The sequence below is a fragment of the Eucyclogobius newberryi genome, unplaced genomic scaffold, assembly GCF_026437365.1.
Source record: "Eucyclogobius newberryi isolate DKJ021-1_F unplaced genomic scaffold, fEucNew1.0.hap1 SCAF_3, whole genome shotgun sequence".
NCBI lineage: Eukaryota > Metazoa > Chordata > Actinopteri > Gobiiformes > Gobiidae > Eucyclogobius > Eucyclogobius newberryi.
Genome location: NW_027315945.1, coordinates 36,062,603 through 36,079,987, shown reverse-complemented (window position 1 = coordinate 36,079,987; position 17,385 = coordinate 36,062,603). Strand labels below are relative to the sequence as shown.

Sequence of the window (17,385 nt, the reverse complement as noted above, 5' to 3'; positions counted from 1 at the left end):
GCGATCTTGTGTTTGGTCACCTAATGGCAGTGTTCTATGGATTGGCACATGGGTGTGGTCATTTGGCACATGGGTGTGGTCATTTGACACATGGGTGTGGTCATTTGACACATGGGTGTGGTCATTTGACAGTCAGTGCTTTAGAATTGCAAAGAAGTGACATCTTGATAAACGTCTGTGTCTAAATACACACAAGTGTGTTGAGTGTTGTAAATCACTGTGTGTGTTGTTTTGCACAAAGTGTGAACTGACTTATTGTGTTTACAGTGGTGCAGATCTGAGGCCGAGTTTTGCTCCTTGAGTGTAAGGTTTTGATAATTGGGCTAAACTTTAGATTTTAGTGTTTATTCAATCGTAAAAAACTAAACAAACAAACAAACACAAAAGTGGCTGTAGATCTTAATGCCCTTTGCTACTTAAAAACCATGACGTCAGTCAAAGTTTAAAAAAAGTAATAATATTTATTTCTTTGTCAAATAAAGCCACATTACGTCTTTAAACCAGTGGGATTCTATAGATTCTATAGATTCTATGGTAGATTCATGCTGTAGTTCCGTGTTGTGACCGGCAGGTGTCGCTGTGCGCTTCTCTCACATTTCACCACAAACAGAAGAAGACGCGTTCGGCTGATTCAAAAAGAGAGATGAAACCAAAACAAAGGACATTTCTCTGCGAATAAAACACATTTCACCGAGTTCTCTACATATCATAAACCGTGAGTATATTCCGACCAGAAAGAATATCGATCAGCGAGAAAAATGATCGTTATCGTGTTAAAAAAGCAATATTGTGCGTGGATTTCTGCTCTTTCTCCCTGTTGTTGTGCTCGTGTCATCGCAGTGAGCTTTGTTATGTTGAATTATGCTTTTATTTCAGATGATTGTGTTTGTTTTCTTCATTTTGATGACGTAGTCTTTGAACGTGACTCGATTTAGGAAAAAATAAACCTAATTTGCGATTTTTCTGACGAGTTTTCCGATCAGTCTTGCGATATATTTGTTAAAAAGTGTGATTCTGCAGTTGTACAATGGACATAACACTGAAATATGAACTGATAAACTCAAATAAGAATCACATGACATTCAGGACACGTTTGTAAAAGAATAACAATATTATTCTATAGTTTTTATTCAATTGTGATTATTTTGCAGAAAAGCGTCTTGATAAAGCGTCAAATGATATTTTGTTCAAGAATGTGCTAAAATGGGCCTGAAATTATTTATATCTATATTATGGGAACATACAAAACAGAACAACACCACAAACAAATATAAAAACATAATAATCATCATGTTTTTTATGTGTTTTTTTTAAAGAACCGAAGAATAGGAGAAAGAGTAGAAAATAAGGGAGTGGCATTAAAAAAAAATAATAAAAATGTAGAAAAATATGAAAATGTCTTTAAAAAATTTAAATAAACAGCCCTCAAACTTCTCTTTTTGACGTCATTTTGAATAAACATTTTAGACAATATACTCAAAATCCTGAATTTGTATCACTGTAGATTAGAACAAGTGCGATATCCATTTTTTAATATACCGTCCTCATCTCTAATATGAAAACGTCGGTAACACTTTATACTTTATTGGACCCATGACCCTTTCCTTTGCCTGGTTATTGCAAACATTCACCGCTGTAATGCTTATTTGGTGTGTAAACTAATTCGCTGTGTGATTGTGTGAACATACGACACATAATCGCTCTTCTGTTCCCATTTTTACACTTGAAAAGAAAAGAAAAAGAAGGGAAAAAAAGCATAAACATCCGATACTGGAGCCGCTAGTGAAATACTTGAACAATCTCGACTCGGGGTAAAACTGAGGCTGAAACGGCACAAATTATTTATTTTATTTATTTTATTTATTTTATTTATTTTATTTATTTTATTTATTTTATTTATTTTATTTATTTTATTTATTTTATTTATTTATTTTTACGGCACAAGGTATTTATTCATTTTATTCATTTATTTTACGGCTCAAGGTTTTATTTATTTTATTTTTTATTTATTTTATATTTTATTTATTTTATTTTTTATTTATTTTATTTATTTTATTTATTTTATTTATTTTATTTATTTTATTTATTTTATTTTATTCCTCAATAAAACGATAAACAAACATCAACTAAACATTCAAACAAGTATAAAAACAGACGAGTCCAGAGTCGGTCAAATTGGTCAAACTTTTCCAAATTAAGTTCAAATGTCTAATATCAAATTGTCTAATTCCACTGCTCCCAAAAAACGTGATTAAAGATCAAATACTGTTACTTTATTCTTTTGCTCGGCTCTATTTTGGGCTTTCGAGCGTCTCCGCTGTCTCCTCTTCTCCCCTCCGTCTCCGCTGTCTCGTCTTCTCCCCTCCATCACCGCGGTCTCGTCTTCTCCCCTCCGTCTCCGCAGGCTCGTGGTCGTCGTCGTCGGCGATGCTGACCTGCGACGTCTGCGGCGAGGAGCTTCTTCTGGAGGAGGACCTGAAGACCCACCTGCTGCTGAGCCACCTGGAGGACGAGGGGCGCTGCCCGCTCTGCCCTCTGTCCGGGGTGTCGTACGACGAGCTCGGGCTCCACCTCCACCGCGCGCACCCGGAGGCCCGCGACGCCGCCCCCGCTGCCGCCCACGCCCCGGGGTCGCTCGCCTCGTCCGACCGCAGCGGCGCCGGTGGTGAAGGCTCCGGTCCTTCTCCCGGCGAATCGAGAGAACCGTGCCGCGGTTCCTCTCCAGATGCGAGTCCAGCGACGACGCGAGAGAAGAAGCAGCGTCACGGCAACGCGGGAGGAGTAGAGAAGAAGAAAAGGATGAGCTCGCCGGTTAAAGGTGACGAACTATCACTTCCTGTTGTGTTAGAACAAAACTGTGCATGTTTTTCATTTAAAAACATTCAAACTTAACAGAGCCAAGAGCCAGTTTAGACCTTAAAATGGAGTAAAATCAGCCTTTTTTCCCCATGTTTTGATATTAAAAGCTACATTTCCTTCGGATTAAGGACCTTGGTGTCATTGCGATACAGATTATTCCTTCAACCAATAATTGTACTTTTTATTATTATTATTATTATTATTATTATTATTATTATTATTATATTGTGCAGCCCTTGTGAATAGAACAAGTAATAAGTTAAAGGAAATGTGTAGCATGAAACACAAACACTACTACAACTGCTAAACTGTCTCCTTTATATGTGCTCATGTTTTGTAGCGATATTGCGCGTTTCGAAAGATTTAACTGGGATTATCCTGCCGTATATTTAAGTGGTCAAGCGTGAAGTCGTTTTAATCGTTTATCGAGAGCTTGTTCTGTGTTTTAAAATATCGGACTAAGTTTGGTTTCGTTCTCGCGGTGAAGATGTCGATCGTTTTCTTCTGACCCGCGGAAAAACGCTCGATTGCATTTCTATTTTTGTCGTCTTTCCCGTCCAAAATAAGCACACGACAAACTCGAGACCCCCACGGTCACAGGAGATAGACGTCTGTAATCATTTCAAAGTTGTATATCTTTTAAAGTGAGGGTCATTTGTCTATATTTGAAGTCGTTTATTGTGTTAAATTTCCCCAATTTCACTAAAACGTACAGCTATTTCATCCTAATTTTTATTTATTTTCCCAACAGTAAAAAAAGGGAAAGTCCTGGTTATTGTGAGGGTCCTGAACAGTTTGGGAACCCCTGGTCTGTTCCCACGGCTGCCAGCAGAGGGCGCAAATGCCAAACAGAACTCGGTCATACTTTTATTCTGAGTTCTGTTCTAAGCCACGTTATTAATTTACTGTGAGTTCAAAATACAGATGACACAAAAAAGGACAGTTTAATCTGTGTTTTTTTTGCAGTTTGAAATAACTTTGAGACTGTTTGCCAGTGCCCACGTCACATTTATCTGTCGTTTATTCGAATCGGGAAACATTTTAGTTGGGGCGTGTCTCTGTCTTGTTTCTGCTCATTTTAATATTTTGATAATCACTTGTGTTTCTTCAGAGAGGCAGCTCTTCTGTCCCATTTGTCCCTTTGTCGGCAGCGACTCGTTCATCCTCCAAGAACACGTGGAGCTGCATCTGGAGCCGGCGTCTGCAGCGCAAGGTAAACCGCATTTCAGCATCGATGCACTGGACATGCCATTATTTATTATATGTATATGTTATTATATGTTATTTTCTTTTAGTATGTTTTTTATGAGGAAGTGTGTTGAAGGCACATGTATCTGTACTCAATTATATAGCTCTTTATTTATTTTATTTTTATTTATTTTATTTATAAAAAAAAATAAAATGAACAAACGGTCTAATATCATTCTCCTGAAGCGTTGCTCCTCCTCTTTCAGGCGGGAGTCGGCTCCAGTGTCCGATGTGCTCCGTCGTTTGCTCCGACGGCGTTTCTCTTCAGGAGCACGTGGAGCTGCACTTGGAGCCCGGAGCCGCTGCAAACGGTGAATCTCACTTTACGTTTCCACATGAAGCGTCCGCGAGGGTCGTAACACGCTTTCGTGACGCCCATGTTGTGTTTGCAGCGAGTCCCGGCTCAGACCTGGAACTGGCCCACAGACTTCAGGACGAGGAGGAGGAGCGGAGGAAAGAGGAGGAGGCCCGAGTGGAGAAGGAACAGTTTCAGAAGCTACAGGTGGGACTCTGTTTTTTTGCAGTTTTGGAAGTTTGTTGTTGGGGATTGGGTTAAGGCCGAGAGACGTTCCGCAAAGCAGAGCTACAACGACAACAGGATATGAAATAAAATGATAAATATTGTGAAGTTAAAGCGCCCCCTACAGGTCGGTCACTGAACTAAAATGCAGTTAAGATAAATATATTTAGAATTTTGCTAAAAATGATAAAACGGTCTCACTTCTACTCTGAATATGCTTAACCTTGGGAGAAAGATCATAATTATATGTTATTTGCTAGAATTGTACTTTTTTTGCATTTTTCAAACATTTTCAACAGATTTTTTCCCCCTCTGGTGTAATGCTGTTACAAGAGAGGCCAGCGGGGGCAGCGGTGTCAGGAGGCACTCTTTCACGATTAAATGAATAGTTTGGTGCAGTGTTTGTCAAGATTGTCCACGTTTTTCCCCTGTTTCTTGGTTTAAAAAAGAAAAGAAAACAACAGAAATCCCCCCTTAAATATTTATGGACCAAAGCGTGTGTGTAAATTCCGTATGGATGGAATAAGTGTCCCTGGTGTGATGTCACTTCCTGTTATTTTCTGCAGATTTTTCAAAGGTTTTCTCCCCAAATACCTGCTCGATCTGTGTTTACTCTGAATGTTCAATGTTCTTCTGGACTGAGGCAAAATGAACACATTAGTCAAAGTTTATCCCATAAAGTAAAAATGCATAGATTTAATATTGAATTCGGGTTAAACAGATTATGTCTTGGCTGATGTTGGACAATTACTATTTATTCAATGTCTAATTACATATTAATATTCCAATAATTGAATAACAACTGTTTCTTCAACATCAACCACTGACATTTGATACATTTCTTTTACTTTTGGCAAATTTGTCCATTTTAGTTCTTCATAATTTGTCTAATAATTTTTTTAATTTATCTTAAGATAAGATAATCCTTTATTTTTACCACGATGGGGGAATTCCAGTGTTGCACAAAGTAGATACAGAAGTAAATAATAAAAAAAAACTTTATAAAAAATAAATTATAATAACAATAGTAACTAATTTACAGCTGTTATATGAACAGAGAATATTGCACATGATTATGTCAGTATTGCATCTGTGTTATGAGTCCAGTCCAGTTTGTGGTTCAGATGAACACCAGGTACTTGTATGAGTCACTCTCTCTGTCCCTTCCCTGGATGTTCACTGGTGAGGGGGCAGTGGGGTGGCCTCTGTGGAAGTCCACCACCATCTCCTTGGTCTTGTTGATGAGGAGGTGGTTCCGCTGACACCAGTCCACAAAGTCCTGCTCCAGTCCTCTGTACTCCTCGTCATCGTCGTCCGTGATGAGTCCGATGATGGCGGAGTCGTCAGAGAACTTCTGCAGGCCACAGCTGTCCGTGTCGTGTCTGAAGTCTGCAGTGTAAAGGGTGAAGAGAAAGGGCGCGAGGACAGTGCCCTGGGGCGCCCCCACACTGCAGGTCCGAGTGTCAGACACACAGTCTCGGGCTCTCACAAACTGGGGTCGGTCTGTGAGGTAGTCCAGGATCCACTCTGCCAGGTCATACTCCACACCAGCCTGGGACCAGTCTCCAGCTTGTCCCTCAGGAGCTGATGGTGTTGAAGGCGCTGGAAAGATCGAAGAACAGAATCCTCACAGAGCTGCCAGGCTTTTCCAGGTGAGAGAGAGAGCGGTGCAGCAGGGAGATGACGGCGTCCTCCACTCCGATGCCAGGCCGATATGCAAACTGCAGTGGGTCCATGGCTGAGCTCACGGTGGAGCGGAGGTGGGCCAGAACCAGCCGCTCCAGTGTCTTCATCAGGTGGGACATGAGAGCCACCGGCCTGAAGCTGTTGAGGTCTTTGGGGCGCGGTGTCTTAGGCACAGGTACCAGACAGGAGGTCTTCAGACCTGTGGTACCACCCTCAGCTTCAGGCTCATGTTGAAGACATGCTCCATAACTCCACACAGTTCATCTGCGCAGGACTTAAGGAGCCTGGGGCTGATGCCGTCAAGTCCTGCTGCCTTCCTCACTTTAATCCTCTTCAGCTCTCTCCTCACCTGTGCTGCTGTGACAGTGGTTGGCAGGGGGACCGTGTGCTGGGGGGATGGGTGAGTCCAGGCAAAATGTTGTCCAAACCGACAATAGAGTCCGGCATTTCTGTTGTTAACCAGGTCTCTGTGAAAATCAAGACACTGCTGTCCCTATAAATCAGGGGTGGGCAAACTACGGCCCGCGAGCCACATCCGGACCGCCGGGCCTTTCAATCCGGCCCGCCAAGCTTGTCCAAGTAATATTTAAAAAAAAATATATATATATATTTATTTATTTTCCTTTTTTGCCCTCAGCATCTGTCTGCATTTGTATTCTTAATAAATATGATGTGAAATGAATTAAATAATAGATTCAATAGCCTATATTTGACAGAAAAGTGATATTTTATTTGATATTACATTTTTTGGATTTTTCTTTTGTTCACACCAATGACGGCGGGCCGGCCCTCTTGCCTGGATACGAATATGGCCCTCGGAGGAAAATAATTGCCCACCCCTGCTTTAAATCCTCTGGGACGCATGAGGCTCGCTATTTCCGTCATTTTATTTTGATCTTGGTCATAATAAAGCGGCTTTACCCGAAGTTACTGGGCCAGCCTGGGAGACAGTAGTGTGATATTTGTATTTTAGTCACTCCACAATAGGAGGGTTAAAAATTAAAAGAATGAAAACGTCAACAAAAACACAAAACAACAGACGGACGAGAGGCAGTTCGTGGTGGCGCTTCATGTCATGGCAAAGTTGTCGGGTAAAGCTTCACGTGCCAGTCTTTAGTTCCCTGTTCCTGTTTTTAAACTAATTTGAGCGGACAAAGGTCGTTATAGTTCAGCGATAAAAGTGCTGAGTTGTGATAAGAGGAGATTAGATAGGATTCAACTACATCACGGCGTCGCTTGACCTACACTTTCATCTCGGGTCAAAGCATTAATCACCAAATGGCACGCGTCCTCCGAGAATATGCTGAGCAACCAGTATTTTCCAACGTTCAACACATTGCTTCATACGCTCAGAAGTTTCTAACATGACAAACAAAACATAGAACTCATAAGAATCTATTAGAAAGCGACAGGAAATTGGCATCATAGAAAAAAAGCGATCAGCACGTTTATTGTCTATGTTCTTATTTGTTTGTGTTGTGATTTTAATGCTTCTTTTCTTCTTCTGTCAATCACTTTGAATTACTTTGAGTGTGACTTGCAAAACAAGTAAAACATAAGCCGTTGGCGTAAAGGTCCAAAACAAAAACACAAAAAACTAAAATATGAAAATTTTAAAAGTTTGATTTGATGAAACAGACTTTTTTCATGATGTATTTGGGAAGATTTTATATTTTTGTAGCTGAGTCAGTATAAATCCATCAATATATTGGTATCGAGCTGCCCATCGCTGCTAAAATGAGAACACGCATCCTCAAAGGCAGTTATACTTCCAGTTTACAGTAGTGAGCGTACTCCAGAAGTAGTAGAAAAGTACAACCACAACAGCCAATAGGTTGTAAATAACAATAAATGACTAAACGTGTGTGTACGTGTGTTGTGCTGGGCCGGTTGCAGAGGCAGTTCGGGCTGGACGGCGGCGGCGGTTATCGTAAACAGGCGGAGCAAAGGCTGGAGAGGGCGGTGGCACGCGGACTCATGGACCCCGCCCAGTTTCACTGCAAAAGAGCCGAGATGATGGAGTCTTTAGCTTCAGGACAGGACGACGGCAAGACCAGGACGACGGGTACGGGAGCAGAAAACACATGATTGCACTCAGAGATAGACAAGTTATTATATTTAACTATTTATTATATTTGTATTAAGATAAACATATATATTTCAATTTTGCTAAAGAAAAAAATAATAAAAATTATCACAGAACAGCATATTTTTTTAGGCTCATTATTTCACTTCCTGTTTGTAATCGATGACATCACAGTAGGATATTACCCAGCAAACACTGCGCAAATCTCATCTTATGTCACAATTTTTTTAATTAGACAAATAAAAATATATGAGCGACTTTATTTAGTTGAATTCATGTTTATAGAGTCAAAAAAAAGTGTTATTTTTTGTAAATGGGTTAGGGTTAGTGTGTGAGGAAGGAGTGTCCCTGGTGTGATGTCACTTCCTGTCCATTTTTCTACAGATTTTTCAACATTTTCTCCACAAATACCTGCTCGATCGGTGTAAAACTATCATTTAACTGTCTGTTACGATATTAGTCCAGTCAAATTAGTCCATTTCAAACAAATATATATCTATATTTTCTTTTGCTTTCATGTATTATCATTTCGATGGCTTTAGCGTTCATCTCCGTTCACGTCTTTGGGAGCCTGTTGCTCTGTCGCGTCTGTAAAACTCCGCCTGCGCCTCGGTTGCAGGTGCGTTGCCGGCTCTGTCGCGGTTCTACCAGTCCGAGGCCAGAGACTGCGCCCACGTGTGGCTGAGCGCCGACACCGACCACTTCTGCTCCTCGGAGGGCGACCGGGGCTGGGGCTGCGGCTACAGGAACCTCCAGATGATGCTGTCGTGTCTGCTCGGGCTGGAGGAGTACGCCGCCGTGCTGCCAGGTAAAGGGGAGCGCCCACCTCCTCCTCCACCACCAGAGGGCAGGGCAGAGGCTGGTCGGATCTGGAGGGTTCATCTGGGCGTTATTTACACATGTGCTACGTTCAGAAATGATTCGGGTGTGATTCTGTGTAGCATGAAACACTAACACTACTACAACTGCTAAACTGTCTCTCCTTTATATGTGCTCATGTTTTGTAGCGATATTGCGCGTTTAGAAAGGTTTAACTGGGATTATCCTGCCGTATATTTAAGTGGTCAAGCGTGAAGTCGTTTTAATCGTTTATCGAGAGCTCGTTCTGTGTTTTAAAATATCGGACTAAGTTTGGTTTCGTTCTCGCGGTGAAGATGTCGATCGTTTTCTTCTGACCCGCGGAAAAAAACGCTCGATTGCATTTCTATTTTTTATAATAAGCACACGACAAACTCGAGACCCCCACGGTAACAGGAAATGGACGTCTGTAATCATTTAAAAGTTGTAAATCTTTTAAAGTGAGGGTTCCATCCATCCATTTTCTACCGCTTATTCCCTTTCGGGGTCGCGGGTATTTGAAGTCGTTTATTGTGTTAAATTTCCCCAATTTCACTAAAACGTACAGCTATTTCATCCTAATTTTATATTTATTTTCCCGACAGTAAAAAAAAAGGAAAGTCCTGGTTATTCTGAGGGTCCTGAACAGTTTGGGAACCCCTGGTGTGTTCACACGGCTGCCAGCAGAGGGTGCAAATGCCACCCGGAACCTGAACGTCTCCTGTGCAGTTTAAAATGTCAAAAAGCATCGCTAGTTTGAGCATTTCATCTCTCAAAACACACAGGTTTTTATTTGTTTTTCATGGTTCATTCACACGGCTGCCAGCAGATGGCGTGGCCACAAACACAGCTGAGGAACGCTTTCTGTTTCTTTTTTTGTCCTCGTTTAGTTAAGAATTCATGTTTTTTCCAAGTTTATATTTATTTTTGGTCATTTGTCTTTATTTTTGCGTTTTGATTATCCTTTGTTTACATTATTGCTGCTGATTTAGTCAAGTATTTAAGTGAGTTGCTTTCGTCTGTCGCGGGGTTAAACAGGTCAAGGTGGGAGGGGCTTAACGGGCATTGTGGGCGTATGTTTATTGTGCGTTTGCTGCGCTAAAACGCACAATAAACATCTTATAATGCAGCTCTTTGTTACATTTGACGATGCCGTTTGATTAGCTTTGTTTACATGTGTTTTCTGGACTTTCTTTCATAAGAAGTATTGATTTCTAAAACATGAAAGACCTCGGCGTGTTCTCAAAGCGTCCGCTTGATGAATTAAAGGGAAAATAAACTGTCAATGGCTAAATTAGTTCACAAATATATCATCGATAAGTGATGATGAGAGTGGGCAACAGCAACATGTAAATCTCAATAATGTAAGTTTTATTATCTTATCTTAATACAACATAAATGTGCTTCTGTTAAATTGATTAGTTGAGGTTTAAGTATCAGACAAATGTAAAATGTCACAAAAAAAAAAAAACTCACAAAAGTGCAGAAATATCACCTTTTTTGTTGATTTTACTATAAATGAAATACTTATAATATTCAATACAACATTAATTTAAATATCAATACCGTATTTTCCGGAGTATAAGTCGCACCAGCCAAAAAATGAATACTAGAGAAGAAAAAAACATATATAAGTCGCACTGGAGTATAAGTCGCATTTTTGGGGGAAATTTATTTTATTAAAATCCAAGACCAAGAACAAACATTTCATCTTGAAATGCAATTTAAAATAATAACAGATTAAAGAACATGGTGAATAGGTGCACGTATGCTAACGCTAACACCTTCAGCTACATGACGTATGCTAACGCTAACACCTTCAGCTACATGACGTATGCTAACGCTAACACCTTCAGCTACATGAGGCACAGACAGAACTGTGGTAAGTGTCTGGTATGTTAACGTAACATATGAACAGTTATTCAGATAACTATAGCATAAAGAACATGCTAACAAGTTTACCAAAGCATCAGTTTTACCCCAAATCACTAAATCCACTGAATTCTTCTTCCTCTGTGTCACTTCTAAACAACTCCACAAACTCCAGAGGTAGAGGAAGTGCAGATTCTTCTTCTGCGTCGCTTAGAGCCTAGAGCGCCCTCTTGTGGTTGTCAGTGTGAAAATAACGGATAATATCACATATAAGTCGCTCTGGTTTCACGATGAAAAAAGGTGCGACTTATACTCCGGAAAATACGGTATATTGCCGACCTGTAGTTGTGCCTGACCTCACTGGTTTCAGCAGGACTAGACTTGATGCTTGGTAACACGCTCTTCCCTGTCAGACATGGCGGTGCCCAGTGTCCCGCGGGTGCAGAGTCTGATCGAGGCGGCGTGGAGCGAAGGCCTGGACCCACACGGAGCGTCACACTTCAACCGCCGGCTCCAGGGAACGAGAGCCTGGATCGGAGCCACGGAAATCTACAGCCTGCTCACCTCTCTGCGCGTCAGGTCAGAGGCTGAACCGGGGCTAAACCAGGGCTAAACCAGGGCTAAACCAGGGCTAAACCAGGGTTAAACCAGGGTTAAACCAGGGTTAAACCAGGGCCGAACCAGGAGCCGAACCAGGAGCTGAACCAGGGCCAAACCAGGGTTAAACCAGGGCCAAACCAGGGTTAAACCAGGGTTAAACCAGGGCCAAACCAGGGTTAAACCAGGGCCAAACCAGGGTTAAACCAGGGCCAAACCAGGGTTAAACCAGGGTTAAACCAGGGCCAAACCAGGGTTAAACCAGGGCCAAACCAGGGCCAAACCAGGGTTAAACCAGGGCCAAACCAGGGTTAAACCAGGGCCAAACCAGGGCCAAACAGGGACTGAACCAGGACTAACCCAGGACTACAAAATGGCTAACCCAGGACTACAAAATGGCTAACCCAGGACTAAACCAGGACTACACTAGGACTAAACTCTGTCTAAACCAGGGCTGAACCTGTGTTTGAACCTGCTTTTCTGTCCGGTTGTTTCAGGGCCCGTATCGTGGACTTCCACCAGCCCTCGGGCCCCGCAGACACTCACCCGCGGCTGTTCCAGTGGGTCAGACAATACTTCTGCCCAAACAGCAGCCGACTCCAGCCTCGGATCGTCCACACCAAGAAGCCTCCGCTCTACCTGCAGCACCAAGGTCTGACCCACATCCTGGACAAACATGCCACAGACTCTGTCATGTGGAAACTAATGAGCGTCCCACATATTTAAGCCAACGATGTCGTCATAAACAAAGCAAAGTTAGAAAAACATTAGCCAGATTTGAGGTTTTAAAGACTGTAAATGATTGTTTTTGTACTTTCGGGCTGTTTAAAGCGCCCCCTACAGGTCGGACGACTCATTGAACTAAAATGCAGTTGAAGTATGAAGATATATATTTAGAATTTTGCGGAAAAAAATATAAAAATGTGACCACAGAATAGCAAATTGTGCTATAATTTCACTTCCTGTTTGTAATTTATGACATCACACTTGGAAATTACCCAGCAAACACTGGGCCAAAACTCATCTTATGTCACATTTTATCTTATTTGACAAATACAAATATATGAGAGCGACTTTATTGTGTTGGAATTCATGTTTAGAGTCCAAAAAGTTTCTTTGTGTAAATTCTGCATAATTGTGATGTCACTTCCTGTCATTTTCCAGATTCTCTTTTATCTTTTACAGATTTTTCAACGTTTTCTCCACAAATACCTGCTCGATTGGTGTAAAACTATCATTTATAGAGTTGGAATAATCGATTTGAAAAAAAAAAATCGATTCGCATATTAATGACCGATTATCGATTCGTACGTCCAAAGATCTATTTTTTTTTTTTTTTTTTTTTTTTTTTTTTTAATTAAAATTCTTTTCTACATTTCCCTCAGTGAACTTCAATCTACCTTCAAGAAAGATAATTCAGGACTCCTGGATGATCTTTCTTGAAGGTAGATTGACCCTTAACCTTTTCATCAGTCGTCCATCAGTAACTACCAATACTTAATAAATAAACAGATTTGCTGTTTAATATTGATATAATACTAGTTTTAACATGTTGCTTCTCTACACAGTTATGAAGTGAAGGAAACGGTTCAAATACATTTTTCATTTTTAATAACATTAACCCCCGGATCGAATCGAAATCAGATCGGAATCGGATGGGATCTGAGAAATCGGAAAAAATCGGTTTTGAAACGTAAAAATCGGAATCGATTCTTGAAATTTGAATCGAAACCCAGCTCGAATCATTTACATGTACTAATGGTATAAATACACTAAATAAAGTCAAAATTTGGAAATAGGCACTTTATTACTGTTTTAAGTTCTGTTTCCACTCCTCATATTTTATTTATTTTATTATTACCGTCTGTGATGAAGTCGCCGGAGGCTTTAGCAGCAGTAATTAGCCTCTTAGTTATAGCACATTGCATATATGTTCCACACAACCCTTCACATACTCACTATATAACAACCTGATAAAGACCGTGTAACCGAGTCTGGGCTGGGCCTGGTGTTTTGGCAGGCCACAGCCGCACGGTGGTGGGTCTGGAGCAGAAGAGGAGCGGCGCCCTCTGCCTGCTCATCCTGGACCCCGCCGCGCCCTCCTCGGACCTCCGGCGGCTCCTCAGTCCCGACTCGGCCCCCGCGGCGCTGCGACAGATCCGCCGCTTCCCCTCCGGACTCAAGCACCGGCAGTACCAGCTGGTGGCAGCGGAGGGCGCCCTCTCGGAGCAGGACAAGCGGACGAGGGTCTTGAACTCCAGGTCGTTGCGCGCCGAGCGAATCCCGTGAGCCGAGCCTCGTTTCCGGACGAACGCGCCGCGGATGATATTTATGCTGTTTTTAACTGCGTTTTGGTGTCTTTTATCTCTTCCTGTTCCCTGAGAGAGAGTGCGGTGCATTCTGGGTAATCCTGTGTTGTTGACGCCACTTTAAAGTCAGTTATGTCCAAAATGTTCAACGTTTGAATCTGTAATAAACGTATTTGTATTTACTTGTAATACCAGTACATATATTTGGAATAGATTGTATATATATTTTTTGTGGTATCAATGCTTCTCATTTAGACAATTCAAATGTCCTCAAAAATGTCATTGTTTTAATACATTTTTAATAAAATATTTGAAATGCATGTTTTTTTCATTTCTGTTTCTTTGCACATAATATTAATATGTTCAAGTTGTGGTGGAAATGTTTTTATTTCTGTTACTTATGTTCATTGAAACAACAGTGACTAGTGTCACCTACAGTACCTCCACCTGCAGTACCTCCACCTACAGTACCTCCACCTACAGTACCTCCACCTGCAGTACCTCCACCTGCAGTACCTCCACCTGCAGTACCTCCACCTACAGTACCTCCACCTGCAGTACCTCCACCTGCAGTACCTCCACCTGCAGTACCTCCACCTGCAGTACCTTCACCTGCAGTACCTTCACCTGCAGTACCTCCACCTGCAGTACCTCCACCTGCAGTACCTTCACCTGCAGTACCTTCACCTGCAGTACCTCCACCTGCAGTACCTCCACCTGCAGTACCTCCACCTGCAGTACCTTCACCTGCAGTACCTCCACCTGCAGTACCTCCACCTGCAGTACCTCCACCTGCAGTACATTCACCTGCAGTACCTCCACCTACAGTACCTCCACCTGCAGTACCTCCACCTGCAGTACCTCCACCTGCAGTACCTCCACCTGCAGTACATTCACCTGCAGTACCTCCACCTGCAGTACCTCCACCTGCAGTACCTCCACCTTCAGTACCTCCACCTGCAGTACCTCCACCTGCAGTACCTCCACCTGCAGTACCTCCACCTGCAGTACCTTCACCTGCAGTACCTCCACCTGCAGTACCTCCACCTGCAGTACATTCACCTGCAGTACCTCCACCTGCAGTACCTCCACCTGCAGTACCTCCACCTGCAGTACCTCCACCTGCAGTACATTCACCTGCAGTACCTCCACCTGCAGTACATTCACCTGCAGTACCTCCACCTGCAGTACCTCCACCTCCAGTACCTCCACCTGCAGTACCTCCACCTCCAGTACCTCCACCTGCAGTACCTCCACCTGCAGTACATTCACCTGCAGTACCTCCACCTGCAGTACCTCCACCTCCAGTACCTCCACCTCCAGTACCTCCACCTGCAGTACATTCACCTGCAGTACCTCCACCTGCAGTACCTCCACCTGCAGTACATTCACCTGCAGTACATTCACCTGCAGTACCTCCACCTGCAGTACCTCCACCTGCAGTACATTCACCTGCAGTACATTCACCTGCAGTACCTCCACCTGCAGTACATTCACCTGCAGTACCTCCACCTGCAGTACATTCACCTGCAGTACCTCCACCTGCAGTACCTCCACCTGCAGTACATTCACCTGCAGTATTCACCTGCAGTACCTCCCATCTGCAGTACCTCCACCTGCAGTACCTCCACCTGCAGTACCTTCACCTGCAGTACATTCACCTGCAGTACCTCCACCTGCAGTACATTCACCTGCAGTACCTCCACCTGCAGTACCTCCACCTGCAGTACATTCACCTGCAGTACCTCCACCTGCAGTACATTCACCTGCAGTACCTCCACCTGCAGTACATTCACCTGCAGTACCTCCACCTGCAGTACATTCACCTGCAGTACATTCACCTGCAGTACCTCCCATCTGCAGTACCTCCACCTGCAGTACATTCACCTGCAGTACCTCCACCTGCAGTACCTCCACCTGCAGTACATTCACCTGCAGTATTCACCTGCAGTACCTCCCATCTGCAGTACCTCCACCTGCAGTACATTCACCTGCAGTACCTCCACCTGCAGTACATTCACCTGCAGTACATTCACCTGCAGTACCTCCACCTGCAGTACCTCCACCTGCAGTACATTCACCTGCAGTACCTCCACCTGCAGTACCTCCACCTGCAGTACCTTCACCTGCAGTACATTCACCTGCAGTACCTCCACCTGCAGTACATTCACCTGCAGTACCTCCACCTGCAGTACATTCACCTGCAGTACCTCCATCTGCAGTACCTCCACCTGCAGTACCTCCACCTGCAGTACATTCACCTGCAGTACCTCCATCTGCAGTACCTGTCGTACCAGACGACACTCAGATCTATGTTTCACTGTCGGCAGGTGACTATGGACCAGTAGATTCACTCTGTCACTGCATCCAACAGATCAGTTTGTGATGCAAAACAACTTTCTCCAGCTGAACTCAGACAAGACTGAAATAATCGTTTTTGGCCCACAGAAACAAAGAGAAAGTGTTAGCGGTCACCTCCAGAGTCTCGCTCTAAAACCTACAAACCAAATTAGAAATCTGGGGGTAATAATGGACTCAGACTTGAACTTTAACAGCCACGTCAAATCAATAACATCAGCAGCTTTTTACCATCTAAAAAACATTGCCAAAATCAAAAATATAGTGTCAAAACCAGATTTAGAGAGACTTATCCATGCGTTTGTCTCCAGTAGATTAGACTACTGTAACGGCCTGCTCACTGGTCTCTCCAAACGAGCTGTAAAACAGCTGCAGTACATCCAGAACGCTGCTGCTCGGGTCCTGACTAGAACCAGGAAGTACCATCACATTAGTCCTGTTCTCAGGTCTCTGCACTGGCTCCTGTGGCTCACAGAAGAGACTTTAAAGCAGCTCTGCTTGTGTACAAGTCTCTCCATGGCCTAGCACCAAAGTACATCTTGGATATGTTAGTGCCATATGAACCATCTCGGACTCTGAGGACCTCAGGGACCGGCCTCCTGCTGGTGCCAGAGTCAGGACTAAACATGGACCGGCCTCCTGCTGGTGCCAGAGTCAGGACTAAACATGGACCGGCCTCCTGCTGGTGCCAGAGTCAGGACTAAACATGGACCGGCCTCCTGCTGGTGCCAGAGTCAGGACTAAACATGGACCGGCCTCCTGCTGGTGCCCAGAGTCAGGACTAAACATGGACCGGCCTCCTGCTGGTGCCAGAGTCAGGACTAAACATGGACCGGCCTCCTGCTGGTGCCCAGAGTCAGGACTAAACATGGACCGGCCTCCTGCTGGTGCCAGAGTCAGGACTAAACATGGACCGGCCTCCTGCTGGTGCCAGAGTCAGGACTAAACATGGACCGGCCTCCTGCTGGTGCCAGAGTCAGGACTAAACATGGGGAATCTGCGTTTCAGTTTTA

At 43.4% G+C, this 17,385-nt stretch overlaps 1 protein-coding gene across 1 annotated transcript; it reads left to right on the top strand.

Moving 5' to 3' along the window:
• The first annotated feature begins 3,967 nt into the window (after positions 1-3,967).
• zufsp (zinc finger containing ubiquitin peptidase 1) lies at positions 3,968-14,039 on the top strand. Its single transcript, XM_072461104.1, has 8 exons — positions 3,968-4,072; positions 4,314-4,418; positions 4,500-4,609; positions 8,210-8,378; positions 9,019-9,207; positions 11,522-11,687; positions 12,203-12,357; positions 13,726-14,039. The coding sequence occupies exons 2-8, from the start codon at positions 4,337-4,339 to the stop codon at positions 13,992-13,994; spliced, it is 1,140 nt and encodes a 379-aa protein (XP_072317205.1). The 5' UTR covers positions 3,968-4,072; positions 4,314-4,336; the 3' UTR covers positions 13,995-14,039.
• The last annotated feature ends 3,346 nt before the right edge of the window (positions 14,040-17,385 follow it).

Bases quoted from the DNA above. Each gene is read 5' to 3' on its own strand.
- zufsp (XM_072461104.1), top strand. From the start codon at position 4,337: ATGTGCTCCGTCGTTTGCTCCGACGGCGTTTCTCTTCAGGAGCACGTG. The intron at 4,419-4,499 runs GTGAATCTCACT...TTGTGTTTGCAG, and splicing joins GCCCGGAGCCGCTGCAAACG to CGAGTCCCGGCTCAGACCTG. The intron at 11,688-12,202 runs GTCAGAGGCTGA...CGGTTGTTTCAG, and splicing joins CTCACCTCTCTGCGCGTCAG to GGCCCGTATCGTGGACTTCC.